The 16,614-nt window shown below is 47.9% G+C and overlaps 1 protein-coding gene across 7 annotated transcripts; it reads left to right on the top strand.

Moving 5' to 3' along the window:
* Positions 1 to 1,873: 1,873 nt before the first annotated feature.
* On the top strand, positions 1,874 to 14,325 carry ZFYVE27 (zinc finger FYVE-type containing 27). Of its 7 annotated transcripts, none has more exons than XM_083443856.1 (13): positions 1,874 to 2,072; positions 3,183 to 3,386; positions 3,923 to 3,993; positions 4,468 to 4,654; positions 7,041 to 7,136; positions 8,443 to 8,555; positions 9,536 to 9,678; positions 10,981 to 11,052; positions 11,350 to 11,370; positions 11,676 to 11,823; positions 12,799 to 12,845; positions 13,029 to 13,110; positions 13,394 to 14,325. In XM_083443856.1, exons 2-13 carry the CDS (start codon positions 3,184 to 3,186, stop codon positions 13,456 to 13,458), a joined length of 1,248 nt encoding a protein of 415 aa, XP_083299982.1. In that variant the 5' UTR covers positions 1,874 to 2,072; position 3,183; the 3' UTR covers positions 13,459 to 14,325. The 7 variants fall into 7 exon arrangements, with proteins under 7 accessions (XP_083299982.1, XP_083299985.1, XP_083299984.1 ...); XM_083443858.1 differs by having other exon boundaries at positions 1,884 to 1,986; XM_083443857.1 differs by lacking the exon at positions 1,874 to 2,072 and adding an exon at positions 2,102 to 2,476.
* Positions 14,326 to 16,614: the final 2,289 nt, after the last annotated feature.

The raw sequence follows: 16,614 nt of genomic DNA, 5'->3' as shown, positions 1-16,614 counted from the left end.
TACAGTCAAAGCCATTTCTGTACTTGTGCAATGTAATCATGCAGTAACACATGCTCATAAATGTCTGCCTCTAGTTTAATAGTAGAGCCATGTTGGATAAATGCACACAGTGAATACAAAACCAAAAAGCACTGTGGGGGAAAAAGCAGTAGCAGACTGGCATTAGAGTGTGTGTGTGTGTGTGTGAGAGAGAGAGAGAGAGAGAGAGAGCGCATTGTAAAGAAATAACTTGAGGGAGGCAGTGTATTCTTAGGTAGTTTCAGATGCTCTCAGCTCAAAGTTGTACAGTGGTACCTCAGGTTACATACGCTTCAGGTTACAGACTCTGCTAACCCAGAAATAGTGCTTCAGGTTAAGAACTTTGCTTCAGGATGAGAACAGAAATCGTGCTCCGGTGGCACGGCAGCAGCAGGAGGACCCATTAGCTAAAGTGGTGCTTCAGGTTAAGAACAGTTTCAGGTTAAGTACAGACCTCCAGAACGAATTAAGTACTTAACCTGAGGTACCACAGTACATAGGTTATTTTTGCAGAAGCAGAATCCCACTGAGGTGCGAGCAGCTGCCTATTCCTGTTGTTGTCATCTTAGCAGAGATCAGTTATCGGATCTGGACAGCCACCTTGTGGGTTCTGAGTGAAATTGCACTTGAGAATGAGCATTCATTTGAGTTCCTTTTGTCCCCGTTTTGCACTTAAAGCATAATGTATGAAAGGGACCATTATATGCAACTTTATAGAATTTGTGTACATATAAAATTAGAAGATAAAGAGTAATAACCAGCCTGAAGAATTTGCCTGAATGAAATTTCATAGGACTCCATACACATGTTGCATTAGTTTTTATTCAAGGCAGCCACTTATTTCACTTGATAAAAAAGAATGGATGGGATGTATTGTCAAAGTATTTTAGCAGCAGCTTTATGCAGAGAATTAATCAGGTTTCTTTTTGGTGTATGGTACTGCTCCTGCAGGTCCTTAATAGCTGGCTTGAGGCTACCCAATTTAACAATCCATTTCCATTCTTTTGCTGGTGCAGATCTTTGCTTTTAGCTTCATATTTGAATTTGGAGTTCCTCCCTCCTGGAATCTCCCCTTGGACCATGAGTGTAGCTGGGGCGGGACAGCTGCCCCCCTAAATCAAATAAATCAATAAAAATACTTAACTGAGGTTCTGCCTCCCCTAACATAAAGCCTTCCCTCCCTAACATAAACCCTGCCTACGGCCATGTCTTGGACCACTGAAGCCTGCTTTGTGCCCCACAAGTCTGATCACAAAAATCACACCCTGTCACTGCACCATCTCCCAGGAGCATGTACAAAGCCATGCCATAGGCTCCCTGGGATACCATAACCTTCAGTGAATATTATGAGCTACTTAAGATCTTTTGAGACTTCAGGGCTGGTTAGTGCTAATTTCTGGACTTCAGCGAGTTCCTCTGGGAAGATTCAGGTCAGCCCAAGACATTTTGCTGTCTGAGGTGGAACAGCAATTGACCCGCACACCCAGGTCAAAGTGCATAGCATCCAAGGCAGGTCAAATTACAGAAGGGCCGTAGCTCAGTGGATGCATGCAGAAAGACAGGTTCAGTCCCTGGCATCTCAAGGCAGGGCTGGGCAAAGCTCCCTGCCTCAAATCCTAGAAAGTCAGTGCCAATCAGAGTGGGCAGAACGACTGGCGGAAAAAGCAGTTCAGAGACGGGGAAGGGACGAATCACTGAGCTTATAAAAAGCGGCCCGCGGCGAATAAGAAGTACGAAGGCTCCCATAGGCTGGCGGTGGGAGGCTCTTGCCCAATAGGAGCTGCAGCTTTTCCAGGAGAGGACGCGCGCGGCGGCGGCCGCTTCCCGCGCTTCTGATTGGCCGGCTGCCTCAGGTGGGCGGGTCAGGTCGCAGCTTCCCCGAAGCGTGCGCTGCGCAGCGGAGCTGAGGCACAGCCGGGTCCTTCTGCCCAGGAAGTGTCGGCGGCCGCGGCGGTGTTGGCGAGACGGGTGAGGTCGAGGTTGGACGTGGAAGGGGAGGCTCCGCCCTTTCGCCCTATTTGGGGCCGTAGGGTTTGTGGGCCGCTTGTGTAGAGGTAGGTGGGACGAGCCGGCGGCGCCTCCTCCTCCGGCGGAGCTCTGTGGCTGCCCCGCAAGCTGAGCGCTGGTTCCGCCGGAGCCTCCGGGGTGCAGCTCGTCAAGGGCTGAATTCCCGTTTTTCTTTTCTTTTCCGGGAAGGGGCTGCTGTGCCGCGATGTGCGGAAGTGCAGCAGATGAAGCTTACCCGGCGCTGGGAGGATCTGATAGAGAGCGCTTCACCTGCTGGATTTCTGCCTGCCATGGCGCAGGAGCCCCTCGGGGGTAGAGAGAAGAGGCTGGTCATTTTAACCTCCTTGTCTGGAGGAAGACATTTTGCCTGCCTCCCAAGTACTGAGCTAGCAGGCAGGAGCATCCCATGCTGTCCTGTTTTGCCCCTTTTGATTCACCCGGAGTGACCCAGGTAGTGACATTGCCAATATCAAATAAGTTGCAGAATATGATCTGGTCATTCCTCTCTCCACCTGAACGTGTTCCTCTCGTGTCGCAGATGCACCCCACATTCTTGGATGCTGTATTTTGAGTATCACTTAATGTGGGCTGCTTGTCCCTTGTCACCCTGGACCTATCCTGCTAGATTAGCTAAAGAGGATTACAAGAATGGATTCTCTCTGTGCCTTTGATGCATGTTTATGGATATATATTTTAATATGTGCTTGCAATTGTGGCTGTATAAAATAAATTATTAGGCCAGATTAATTAGCACAGACTGTCTGCATGCCTTTTGGTATATATGGCATAGGGTTACAGGGGATGTTTCCCCACCGTGATTCCCAGGTGGCTGCAGTTGTTGTTGTTGTTGTTTGCAAAAGGAGGAGATGCTTTTGAGGAGCTTCCCCATGGCTCTGCAGCTCTTGGGACAATTTGTGTGTTGGCTCTCCCTATCATGCAGGTTCTGGGGCCTCAGTGGGGCAAAAGTGACACCTGTTGCAGGTATCTGTTTCTCATGACTTGCCCAGTCATAGTGAATGCAGTTCCTTTGCATGGGGGGATGTGAGCCCTGCCCTTTCCAAAGGTCATCTCTGTTGTTTCCTTCACACTAGGGGTGGGGAAGAGTTGACTATTTTTATTGTTCTTTTTTGTGTTCCTCTCAACCTTCACATCTACAGTATGCAGGTTCCAGAGCGTGAGAGTGGAGCGACCACAGGGAATGGACTGGACAGCCCCACGGCTTCCGATTCCCAACCAGTTTCTCCTTTGCCACCCAAGCCCCCTTCCTTGGATCTCTTCAATCTAGTAGTATCCTACAAGCGACTGGAGCTGTACTTGGAACCACTGCAGGATATTGCGGAAGGGGTGTGGTTCCTCCTCAGGTTGGTGCCCAACTACTTAGTTGCACCTTGTGGGTGATGGTTGTGGTGGAGCTAGAGAAATTTTTGTTGTTGTCTCCTGCCATGTTGGAGGGCAGAAAAGCACAGGCTCTTTGGGAGTCTCACTTTTGCAAGTGGGAGAAAAAAGAGAGAAGATGAAGAGTCCTGGCCAAATACTTAATTCCACTTGTTCTAAGAGACACCAAGCATTCAGCATGGGAAACGCTGTGTGCAGTTGGGCTTAAACAAGATATGCTGCTGCATTTGTGACTTGGCTAGTGTCTGTGGCTGATTACAACATTCCCCCATTTTAAAAAATACCCTACCCTTACCTTGCTTTTGTCTTCATTCAATCTAATTTGATTTCTTATTTATATACCGTTTTTCTGTGCTCAAGGTAAGTTAATGTACTCCATGACCCGAGACTTAAACTTAGGCTTGCCCTTTCCATCTCCACCATTCTCATGTTCATACTTCATTTGTACAGCTAAATATCCTTTTGGCGTGGCAATAAATGCTTGATCATGTATGTTTCACAGCTGGCAGATGCCTCTCTGCTCCCTCCTTACTTGCCTGGGCCTCAACTTTCTGCTGCTGACTCTTAGTGAAGGTGAGAAATGTTGGACCTTTGTGCTGGGGACTCAATAGGCCTCCTTTCAGGTATGATGTGAGCCTTGGGGGATTGATCCTGTGGGGAATAGAATATGTTATTGGAGGCAGATTATGAGGGCTAGCAGAACCAATTGTGAGAGGTAGTAAGGAAATGGAGTGACTGGCAGACAGATGGGCCTCCTTTCAGGTGGTTTATGGGGTACTACATAGGAAGCTGCCTTATATCAAGTCAGACCATTGGTATGTCACACTCATTATTGTTGACAGTGACTGGCAGCAGTTTTCCAGGTGTTGAGAAAGAAGACATTCCCTCTCCTACCTGGAGATACCAGGGATTGAAACTGGGACCTTCTGTGTTCAAAGCAAACACTCTACCACTGAGCTATAGGTGATAGTGGTACAGGTGTGTTGTGACTGGCCAAACAGTGGGGTGGTAAAATGATCTCTGCATCTATTCCACCTTTCATTCCAGCTGCGTGGTATGGGCTTTGCGTCCTGCTGGTCTCGGTGCCAGCCTTGCTGGGCTACCTGCAGGAGACATGCCGCATCCGTCTGAGTGAAGAAGAGCTGGCACGTCGTAGGTACCACAGTGTGCGGCGTGAGGATGTGAGGAAAGTTCAGCTTGCACGACATGAGGCTGTGGCTGAAGTGAAGGGCTTGTAAGTGCTCTCAGGGAAGGATGGAGAAAATGTGTTGACCCGTAGGTGGGTCCCTTTGAAGTATGTGATTGGAAGGATGCTTCTTGGGCTTCTTGTTCACACTACACATTTTTTTTCCTGATGGTGAATATTGCAGTCATTCTGAATCCGCTGGGCTTAATAGTCAACCTGTTGCAAGATCGAGATTTCCACCTCGTCATTGTGTTTTTCTCTTGTTTGATTTTTGTAACCATTTTTCTGTATTTTGTGTGGATATTTCCATTGTAGATAAGTAATGTGCAATTGTGCAACCCTGAATAATGGGAGCAATTTAGCCTGCACAACTAATTTAGTGACCTTTCTGTGTCACAGTTTGTGTGGTATTCCACCATTCCCCTTCTTTTGTCTTCTATGATTCCAGCCTCTTCACTTACAATGTCTTTTTCATTTATTTTTGACCAGCTGATTTTTCCTTTTGAGTTTTTATTTCTCCCAATCATTTGTGTGTGTTTTTTAACACAAGGATATTTCAGGTGCACAACTACATAGCTCTGAAGCTGTGCCCAGTAGGGCACAATAATCCATTTCTTCTTCTGCTTCTTCTTCTTCAACCATGCACTTGTGCACTTGAAGAGCTGTGCACAACTGCGCAGAGTTGATCTTTTAATGTTTAAGTAAACAGCTGCACAGGCACTAGCACAGGCCAGTGTGTGTCATGGAGGCTTTTTTGGGGGTTGGCAGACAGTATCTTCCCAAATGGACCCTATCACGGATACTGCCCACAGCATTCTAACAAATGCATTACGCAGTTGGCCAGCAACACAGGCATTTGTGTCAAATCTTAGTGGTTGAGGGGGAAGGTTGGGACTATATTTCAGGATAGTCCATATGCTATTGCAGGTGCTAACCATTTCATCATTGCTGTGGGGCAATAATTGTGTCATGACTGGGGGGAATATAATTGCACAGTAATGTTGCGTGTGTGGAAGATGGTGGTGACCCCACTTTTAAGAAACTCTGGGAGAGCAGTGCTGACTCCTCCTCTAGATTAGCTACCTTCCAAGGTGCTTTACTGCACTACTGCCGTTCACCCTTTGGGGGCATTGCACACCCTTGCTAGTTGGGAGTGTGGCTCTAGGAGGAAGAGTTACTAAGCATTTACATGACTCTCCTGCCCATGCCGCAAAGTATGCATCCTCCTTCCAGGACAGTGGATCGATTTCAATCACCAGGCAAGAAGCCTCATTTTTAAATCATTGATTTTAATCAACTTTTCCATTTGTACAGTTATTTTCCCCAAGAAATGGGTGTTTTTGCTGCTCGATAGAGCTATTAAAACATATTGATTTACAGCTAAATGTAACCGTTACTTCGGATTTACTACATTTATTACCTATTTATGAGGAAGACACACTACTGGTGCATCCTTTTGTTTAAGAAATAATGGATTTTGATTATTATTATTCTTTAAAAATATGTTTTTTTTATTAACATGTTGTATTACTTCAGCATGTCTGAACAGCCAAGGATTTGCAAGTCAAATTTTAGAAGACGTCAGAATTTTCCTATGCCAAGGACTGACGGTTAACTGCTCTGATAGATGTTTTATCAGGACATAACACATAACACAGAGTGCTGTGAATTCAGAAAGCGGCTCAGTTTTTGAAACCTGCAACTTAGATAGGGAGAAGCAGCTGGAATCCAAGGGCAAGTTCTCCTTTTCCCCGTTACTTCCCTACCCAAAGCTGACCATGCCAGTAGGTACTTTGTCAGCATTTTGCACAAGGCATTGGAGCCTGATAGCCAACCCATCCATCATAGGACTCGCTGAGTTGTAGCCAGTGAACTCAAATCTCTTTCTTTATGGGAGTCTGCATTCTTTCATCTAAAAGTTAAGAGCAGAGGTGCCATGTTACTACATGCCCCTTTAGTATATAGGGTCCAGGCAAGCCGTGGTTAGGATTGCACTGTTAGTTTTGCGGCAACTCTTAAGTTAGTTGTCATTATTCAGATTTGTAGCTATAGGAAAGAGATGCCCAAGATTGCCTCAGCAGTGGATGTGAAACCAGGGTCTCCTATACTCCACAGACAAGAGTGCTGGATCCAAATCATGCTGGCTTTTATCCCTCTTGTTAAACAGTTGCTTTCTGTATCCAACTTGCCTGCCTGCCTGGAGCTAGCTGGCATAGGAGGTTCATCCTATGCAGGGCTCATCCTAACTATGCCCTGTGTGGATGAGGGAATCTTCTTTTGCACTTCAACCCTTGTCTTGAACTGAATGAGGGGCTGGGGATCACTTTTCTCCATTTGTGAAGCAGCTTGGGCATAGGTTGATGCAGCGGCTGTGAGGTTGTGCGCAAAGGGGCCTGAGGAACATGTTTAAATCTGCTGTGATCTCCTTTTCCAGCTTAATCCAATTAGAGGCCCTATTGAGCCGGCTGTGTGGCGGATGTGAGGCTGTCTATCGCGTCATCTACTGGGAGAACCCTTCTCTTTCTTCACAGTGAGTGTTGCCTTAGGACTACTTCGTGGAAGCTAGGTGTCATGGGCTGGTTGGATGTAGAGGAATAGTGGGAGGAACCAGCTGGGGAACCCTCAAGGGAAGGCGGCTCAGAGCCCTGGGATTGGTGGTGTGATGATGATGATGTTGATGAGTGGTCGGAGGGAGGAGGAGGTGTCGGAAGCTGAACAGGTAACAGGGCTTAGTGAGCTGGGAGAGTCTGTGACAGACAGACATCCAGAATCAGGGGCAGAAGCTGAAACAGGAGAGGAGGGAAGCCAAGAAGCAGAGAGAGTCTGGCTGGGGAAGGTGGCAGGGTGTCTCCCCCTCCTGCTGCGACAGACTCCCCTCCCTCCAGGTCTCCCAGAAAGAGGTGTGAAAAAGGTGGAGGAGAAGTTAGTTTTGTGCTGGTGCAGTCTCAGATTGCTTGGGGAAAACCCTGGAGAGGAGGGAACTAAGGCAGCTGTGAGCAGATGGGGACCTTCAGCCTTAGCAACTGCTTCATAGGGGCAAGACCTGCCGGAGAAGAGTTGCATTGCTCATTAGGCAGATCTTGCTTTTGCTAATAAGGAGTTAACTCCAACTTGTTTGGTGTTATTTACTGCCAGCTCGCTCCTGTCACTGGGACATTGCTGCCTTGCTGCTTTGGGGGGTTTGCAGGCTTGTTTACTGGGTCACTTTATAGGGGTACGGGGTCCCTGCCTTCCCCCTCATATTGGGCAGGTGTCCATGCCCATATATATCGTGGCTGGTGGTCATGGGGAAGCTATCTGGCTGAACAGGTTTGTCCAGATTGAGGGGAGGTTGTTTGCTTGAAAGGTAGGCAAAGGGAGGTGATGTCATCATCATCCTCATCATCATTTTATATGTAAGCCGTCTGTCCACAGTTAAAACAATACTCAAGGCTGCTTACAGTATGAAAAGATTTACACATTACAAACATAGCAAAGGAGTCATAAAAATAAACAAAACACATCAAAAACCACATAACCAAACTCAACAATTTCCACATAAAAATAAAGATACAAAAAATTCATATCAATAACAGTAAAAACTCCCGACAAAAACTTTCCCCAAAATACCCCAGTCCTTTCTGGGCAGCAGCAGCAGTTCTTATGAAGCCTGTTAGAGCCGCCCTAGGACAGGTGGAGAGAGGCAGGAACAAGGCTCTCAGGCTCCCCCTAGATGCTCTCTGTTCCATATCCAAGAATAATGGGGGGCTGGACAGGCTTGAGGTGCTCTCAAGGCACCTGGCTGTCATCCTGATGCCCAGATGTGTCATGCCCCTTCTGCTCCTTTTTTTGCCCAGGTTTTATGGGATGCTGATGGCTTCCGTTTGTGCTCTCTACCTGCTGCCCTTATGTTGGGTCTTTGTGCTGCTCAATAATGCCCTTTTCTTGGGTAACGTGGCATTTTATCAAGGTAAGAGATTGCTCTTCTCTCCTGTACCATTCTGTTCCATGGGAACCTTGGGGAAGTAAGCTGCAGCAGCTGACTGGAGACAGGGTGCCCAGGGTCAAGGCTTTCTTTGCTGTAGATCTGTGCACCCCTGCTGCAGCCCTATCGTATTCCAAATTAGGGCAACAGTGTGAAGCTGCTAGCAAATTTTGATGAGAGAGGAAAAAATGCATCTCTTCTGTGCTGCCCCAGTCCCATAAACAAGCTCTTTAGCATTCAAGAGACCTGAGTAGTCACTCTGTTCCTTGGGCACAGCTTAGTAGTGGAAGATTTTTCCATTTAGAGGTGTCCCAGTGGGGAAGCACATCTTGGGATGCTAAGGATAAACTGCCTGTTGCAGAAAACGGGGGGTTATCACAAGGGAGACAGTCCTTTGCTGGAAAACAGTTTGGGTGTGTGTTGTGAACATTTGCCCTCTGAATGCATCTCATTCTGGAATTTTGTTTGTGTGGGATGGTGGCAGGGAAGAGTGAAAACAGGCATGAACCTATTCAGAGCACAGCTCTTTGCACAGTGCCCACTCAGAGTGAAGGCACTGCTTCCTGGCCTCACTGTGAATAGGTTTTGTGCGGATGCTGGAGGCCAAGGGGCTGTGAATATCAGCAACCAGTTGCAACCCACCCCCAAACAACACAAATACCGTAAGTGGTGGAGAATATTTACTGTAGTGGTAGATAGCCTTTTCCCCTGTCTACTGAGGAGCTATGGGGTTATAGACAGTTCTGCCTGGGAGTGAGATTAGTGCTAGAGAACTGTGGGGTATTCAGGTAGGCCTACTAGTGTTTTAAATACCATTAGCTACATTGGACATTGGTTGCTTGTGTGCCAGTATCTACTTCTTGGGTGTTTGGGTTGGAGATAGGAATGAATGCCGTGCAGTTCCTCCTGTGCTGAAAGCCTGTGCTGTTTACTGCAACCATTACCCTTTTCCTCTCCCTCCCTAGTCTTGCTGGAGCTGAAGTCTGCTGTAGAGCAGCGTTTGGGCCTCAAGCCCGTTGCTAGGACTCCAGAGCCAGTGGAGCTGGATGCTGGAGAAGTTGGGTCTGGGTCCCTGCCGGACCGGACACCTACGCCCACTAGTACTGAGGTAAGGCATGGTAGAAGAATAGGTGGGTCTGTGTTGCCCACTTCCAAGTAGAATGAGAATTGATATGCTCATCCAATGTGCCCAGAGAGTGTTGCTTTATCTTTTGGAAATGCCTGAGGTCATAGATCATCCTGGCCTGCATAACAGTCTTATTAGCTGGTGGCTTTGTAGTTGATTCCAGATCTACAGTCCTAGGAAATGTGTCCCAAGCCGGAGCACAGAAGACAAACTTCCATCTTGCTTCTGTTGGTTGTGGTTCCATATATCTCTCCGCCACCCTTCCCAATCTTCTATAGGATATGGAATGATGGAAACTGCGGCCCTCCATATGTTGTTGGACTCCGATCCCCACCAGCTCCAGCTGGTCTGGTCAGTGATGCCGTCCAACAACACTTGGAGGACCACAAGCCATAGTGTGCAAAGTAAGGTCCCGATGGGAGTGGCAGAAAATTTTTGAAAGGGGCAAAGCTATGCATCGTGGATGAAAACCTCCCAGACCCTGTCCCCAATCTTGGCCCTGGAGAAGTAGGGCCTCAGTTTTGCCTACACAGGTATGTCTCTTTAGGGCAGCTGCCATCCTTGTTCTGTCCCCTTCTTGCTACTTTTCAGAGTTCCCAAACTTCTTAGTTGCAGCTGGTTATGGGGAGGTGCACCTGGAACCTACTGTTGAAATGTGGAGCCTCAAAGATTGTGCCTGGCTTAATTTTCTCCAGTTGGTGCTTAAAAGTATAGTAATGTTTTCAGCTTGTCCCTGTCTCTCTTTTTTTTAAACAACTTAGCTAAGTTTACATGAAAATTTAAAAGGGCGATGCTCTTCTCTCCCTTCACACAGCTCTTCAGGCAGTCTTCACTGCTTGTTCCTGTGTTTACCCTTTGTGCTGCCCATTAAGGCATTTCAGGATCTGCAAACCAGCATTGTTTGGGGTCTTGTGTATTACAAACTACCATAGTAATAAACAACTGTGTCTAGGCAGGAGGGGAAATGCATCCTCGTAGCTTCCATGTTACTCTTGCATTGGGGTAGCTGGAATGGGATGGGGCCATCTGTGTAGCACCCCTCTTGGATTCATTTACCACTGTTACAAGGACTGGTGGGCCTTGCTTCCTTAGTCTTGTAATATCAGAACAGCCAATGGCCCATCTAGTCCAGCATTCTGTTCTCACAGTGGCCAACCAGATGACTGTGGGAAGCCAGCAAGCAGGATTTGAGCAGAAGAGCACCTGCCCCTCCTGTGGTTTCCAGCAACTTTCATTCAGAAGCATTGCTGCCTCCAGTTGTAACGTTGTTTGCTTTCCCCATAGGATCTGACCCCTGGCAGTGTGGAGGAAGCAGAGGAGGCAGAGCCTGATGATGAGTTCAAGGATGCTATTGAGGTATGTGCCCTGAGAGGGCTTGGACTGATCTGTGCTGTGGTGGAGTCAGGTGATGCTGCTAGGCCAGCAAGTTTAAGGGGACACCCTTCATCCTGTCACTGAAGGGCCATGAGTGGCAGCACCTCAGAGTCCATGTCTGTGATGCAGTGAACATGTTGGTATGGGGAAGAGAGAGAAATAGGGGACTTTAGACAGTGCACTTTTCTGGAAATGGGTACACCATAAAAGGTGAAGGCTAGCTTGGGCTGGGCTCTTCTGGACATCATCTCTTGTCTTTTCTCTTTGCTGCGGGAGCAGGAGACCCAGCTGCTAGTCATGGTGAGTGCGGGAGCTGGGCCACCCTGCCTTTGAGCCAAAACTCACTTCAGCTGCTCATGCAGAGTTGATGTCTTTGCTGTGTTCTTTGCCCTGATTGTGCCCACCTTCCCAAGCTGGAAAACCTGGCTGCAACCCTTCCACCAGCTTGGCATTTTGTGTGTTGCCCATGGTTAGCCCAGCCTTTCCTTGTCTTCAGCGCTTTGTCGGTGGGCGGTGCCCCCCAGTACGCCCTTGTCCTCCTGCCCCAGAGTAGGCACTGTGTGAACCAGCCGCTCCTTGACAAGCTTCCCTCTCCACCTGTTCAGGAGGATGACGATGTCTCCCACTGCTCAGCGGAATTCGACATGGGCCTTCCTGACAACCCCTTCATTATCAGCAAGAACGAGGTGATTCGCAGCAGGGTGTCACGGCTGACGGAGCGGCTGCGGAAGCGCTACCCAACCAACAATCTCGGTACAGGATTTGGGAGGGTGTGTGGAAGTGGCAAGAGTGGATGGTGCCGTGGGACATGTTGTCTTGTTGGGACTGAAGCGGGAACTGTGTAGATGAGCTTTCCTCAACCTGGTGAGGAAATCTGGGGCCCTTCAGATGCTTTAGCCTGCAGCTCCAACCAGCATGGTCTTGTTGGTTTGGGCTAATGGGGCTGTAATCCAAAACATCGGGGGGGGGGGCACCAGGTTGTGGAAGGGGGGTGGAGAAGATTGGCAGAATGGGAAGACTCTGACCCAGTTGCTGCCACAGAGGAGGCCTGCCTGATGTTAGATGCCAGAAACATGCCATTGTTCTTGGTGCTTTAAAAATATGTGTGCTGAGGTCGCTTCTGATAGTGAAATATTGTTGCAGATGAATCATTTTACAGGCAAGGTGTGGGTGGGGTGGGGATAAGTACTAACATTTTTACAAAAACTCACTGGGCTTGTGAGTTCCTACTTGCCAGTGTAACATGTCATTCTGCGCTGAGAGAGAGATATGAGCAAGCCTGCTTAGTGGAGCTGAGTGGTTATTTGTATCAGGCCCAAGTCTTTGTTCCTGTTCCAAGTCTAGCACTTGATCACTTATGCCACACTGGAATCTCATCCTGATGATGCCAAATTCCACATTTATATGGGTTACGGCCATCTCTGCTCTTGGCACAACTTTGTGGAGTGGAGGATTGACATCACCTGGGAGGTGCAGTGTGCAGACCCATTTCAAATCTCCTCGGATCAAGGGTCCTGAAGACAGCCCTCAGTGGGATGCCCTCTTGGCACGTGGTCCCACCTGGATGAGCTTCCTGGACTGCCTAGTGGGGCAGTAGGTTATGTTGGGGCTTTTAGTAGGAAAGGACTGTGGGCAGACGTTGGGGGCAGGGCAATATTTCTATGCAGTTTGGTGGAAGAAGATGCACCAGGTTTGAACGATACATGTTTCTTTTCTGATTTTCCGCAGGGAACTGTGCAAGCTGTTCAGCCACTTTCTCTGTGTTAAAGAAGAGGGTGAGTCTCTGGCCCCGCATGCCCCCAACTACTCCTTTCCCATTTCCTGCTCCCCGCCTTGTGGATCTCAAGCCTGACCTCTGGTCAGCAGTGAACGACCTCCTTGAATCCTTGCATTTGAAGCAATGGCTTCCTGGGACCTTGTTCCTATAGCTGTGTTTGTCTCTCTTTCCTTCACTCCAGCGGAGCTGCAGCAACTGTGGGAACAGTTTCTGCTCCAGGTGCTGTTCCTTCAAAGTTCCCAAGAGCTACATGGGGGCTACAGGTGAGTGAGGAGTGGGAGAGTGAGAGATGGCCTTTCTGGCAGGCAGCTTGGGAGGCGACTCCTCCTCCTTTGTGCGCTTGCTGTTTCCCTTCTGGGGGAATCACTGGGTGTAATTCTCACTGTTTCTAATTAATGCTACAGTGGGGAGGTAGCAGAGGACAGAGGCTTTCTTTCTCTTGGGGGGGGGTGTGTGTCTGAGGGCTAATGAAACGCTTGTTGGGTTCTGTGGGTGGAAAGCTGCACAGTCCTTGGCCGAGTCTCTGACCAGTGCTTTCTACCGCAGCCCCTGATGCCCAGCGGGAGACCGTCTTTGTCTGCGGGCAGTGCAACCAAGCGCTCGTCAAGTGAGAAGCCGATCTGGAGCCCTGCCCTCTGCGGAATTCGCTCTGCGTCTCACCCCGTATTTGCTGATACTTGCGGGGAGCGAAGCAACAGCACCGTGCACTCCTTCCACTCTTCCCTGTACATCTAATAGGAAAGGGGCTGGTGCAGCTGCCACGTGTGCCCCCTCCCTCTGTGAGCAACTGGCGAGAGGTCCTGCTCTCATGATTAACTGCATAGTAGGAGACTCGTGCACTAGACTACTGTAGGCTCTCCCTCCTTCCTCTACCTTGAAGCAAAAAAGTCCTTTGCCCCCATTTTCCCTAGCAGGAAGCTGGCCTTCCCCACCTCGCAAGGTGGCTCATGGTATCTGGACTGCCAGATGTGTCTGTGTCTTGTGTTTCACTACTGAGCGAGGTGCTGCGTGTTTGGAAGGGGAAGCTGGGTCTTCCTCTGGGTGGCATCTGTAAGTTGGCTCTGCTGTGTAAAGAAGGCTGACGTGTGATTGTGTTATGCAGCTGGACCTGTTTCCTATCCCTGTGTCAGATACGGACGGCATCTCTTCCCTCCCCACCATTGACTTTGCTCTTTCTAGATAGCTTTTAGCCAAAGCTCTTCAGTCTGGCCCAACCTGGACCTGGCATTCTCCTTCCCTTTGACGCTTTGCTGTGTTGGAGGGAGCAGAAGCTGCTACAGCCCAACGGGAGTTCATCACAAAGCTCAGCTGGAGGATTGAGGCAATTGCCTTGTGATGTGGATCTTTTCTACAGGAGAGGAGAGGGTTTTTTTTTGTTTTTATTTTTGCTGCTCTCTAGCAGACTTACCCACACGCACACATGCATATATATAAATATATATATATATGACCAATAAATAGCGTCCTTGGAAAGTGGAGCCAGTGCTCCTAGTGTCTGAAATGGCTTTTGATGTGATGAAGGCGGAATGGGCAACAGGGGTCCTAGTTATGCATAAAACTTGCTGCGGAGCCTTAGGAGTGTATCTGCAAGGTGAAATAATCAAATCTGGGGGTGCTAGATGGAGCAAATTAAACAAGGCATCTGGGGGCAGCAGGGCAGAAGAAGGGAGACTGGAGCAGACCACTGTGTTTTGAGAAATAGGGGCTATAGTCTATTGAGGCAGGTGGGATGGAGAGCTGTAGAGGAGGCATGGATGTTGGCCTAGTTCCCGTACAATGTGTAAAGATGGACCGATGTTGCAAACTGGACCACAGTAAGTGGGGAGGTGTACTGGGAGTGCATGGCGACTCATTTTCCAGCTCTTTGGGGTGAAGTATTTTTAATTGGGGGTGGGGGGCACGAACACACACAAGATACAAAACCAGACTGGAAATGGATTCAGGCCAAACAAAAGGTACTTTTTCACATGATACAGAGTACAGCTCCTGGAATTAATCACTAAGAGATATGATGGCTGGTAGCTTAAATAGCTTTAAAATTGCGCAGGAAGGCTCTGCAAGTACAGGGGTCTCCCCACATCAGATGTTCACCCTCCGTGTGAGTGATGGGCCTTGGCTCACTTTCTTCCCACTTGCTAGGGATGGAAGAGGAGTTCAGTTCCATATGTATCTGAAGCCAAATGGTATCAAATCCACACTTTCCAAAACAATTCATGAAGTGAAAGACAGTGATCCTTTGAAATTCACACTTAGCCAAATTTTGTGATGCAGTTCTCCAGCCAAGCAATGTTTACAGAAATGCACATATTTTTTTTTTGTGTGTGTGTGTGTGTGTGTGTGTGTGTGTGTGAAAAATGAAGTTATTTGTGAAAATAGCATACAAAATTATGTTAGGGGAAATTGCTTTCAAAAATGTGTACATAAGTCAAAATTGCACATAACAACACGTCTATTGAGAGAAGTGTGCGCTAAAAGGCTGATGAATTTTCATGAGGATTTTTAAAAATTGCAAATAGCTGCAATGCGAAGAACTGAATATAAGATAGGAAAAAAGAGAAACGGGGAGAATGAAATTGACAGATCCTTCACTCTGTACTGCTTGCTGGTTGGTTTTATGTGTAAGCAGAGAACCTGTAGGGCACTATGGTGCTTCTTTCAGGTAATCTGTAAAAGGAGGTTAAAGCAACATTCTCTTGCAGATGGTTTTGAATATTGAGTTGTGGTGTAGCCTCTGCTTTCCCCTCAACCATCTTAGCAGGAAAAAGCATGGGCAGACTCCTCAGTGCCATGTCACAGCTTGCTGGTGCTTGAATCTGGGGCTGAAATGTCACTGATGATTTATTTGAATTCTAGTATGAAATAAACCATCCTTGGCAAACGAACACAGTCGCTGCTCTTGGAAATAACCTTAGGGAAAAGGTCAGGTTCTGTCACGGGTACAATGAATGAGGAGAAAGGATTATAGAAAGAAAGAACAAGGCTGCCTTGTTAGCTAAAGTTCACACAATGTTCCCTGTGTTTAGAATCGCATCCTCCTCGGTTCCCTTCTGGTACTTACAGCAAGGCTTGAGATTCTATAGCTTACTCCCAAAGGCCAGATCTCGGCGGCATTTTACACAGGTATAACACGGATTGGGATGACTTGTTTTATTTTATATTTTGGTACGGCGGCTCCTTGTAGAGTTACAAAGTGCAGCCACATGGAGAGCTGGTCCTCCATGTTGCCTGGTCATAGCATGTGGCTGCCACCTCCCCGTCATAAGGTTGGAAATGTGCAAGAGGACAAAGCGCCACATGGCAGGATGCTAGCAGCTCGTTCGCTCTTGCACAACTGAGAAGCCACCCTCCTGCAACTGGTGAACTTGGTCTTCAGCCGGTTGGTAAACACTCATGAGCAATTAGCCTACCTGGTGCAGCTGTAGTATTAACTTTATAAGTTGCTTCTTACATGTATCTCAAGGCAGCTCACAGACATACAGTAAAAACAGCTGAAATAGTTCTTTAAGCGGTACAAAAAACCCAACTCGTGTCCAAAATACTACATTGTGGAGATGGTACTCCCAATACTAGCTCAATAAACAGTATTTCTTAAAATTTCCTGTACTGTTAGCGCAGTGTGACATTTTAAGCTTCGCTGGATGGCGGTTTTCATACAGAACTGAGCATATGATAAAGAGTGCAGCGGCTGTGGCTCAATATGCAGCTTCCGGTATATTGAGAGATCTTGGCAGACTCTCCCGCTAAGATAATGCAAAAGCTTTTGTTCT

Source organism: Podarcis tiliguerta (genome assembly GCF_965153285.1).
Source record: "Podarcis tiliguerta genome assembly, chromosome: 5".
Lineage (NCBI taxonomy): Eukaryota > Metazoa > Chordata > Lepidosauria > Squamata > Lacertidae > Podarcis > Podarcis tiliguerta.
Note: the sequence above shows the minus strand (reverse complement) of the source record. Positions and strands in the feature narration are given on the sequence as shown.

Excerpts from the sequence above, each read along its gene's own strand:
- ZFYVE27 (XM_083443856.1), top strand. The coding sequence starts at position 3,184 with ATGCAGGTTCCAGAGCGTGAGAGTGGAGCGACCACAGGGAATGGACTG. Across the intron at positions 7,137-8,442 it reads AACCCTTCTCTTTCTTCACA|GTTTTATGGGATGCTGATGG; the intron begins GTGAGTGTTGCC and ends TTTTTTGCCCAG. Across the intron at positions 12,846-13,028 it reads TCTCTGTGTTAAAGAAGAGG|CGGAGCTGCAGCAACTGTGG; the intron begins GTGAGTCTCTGG and ends CCTTCACTCCAG.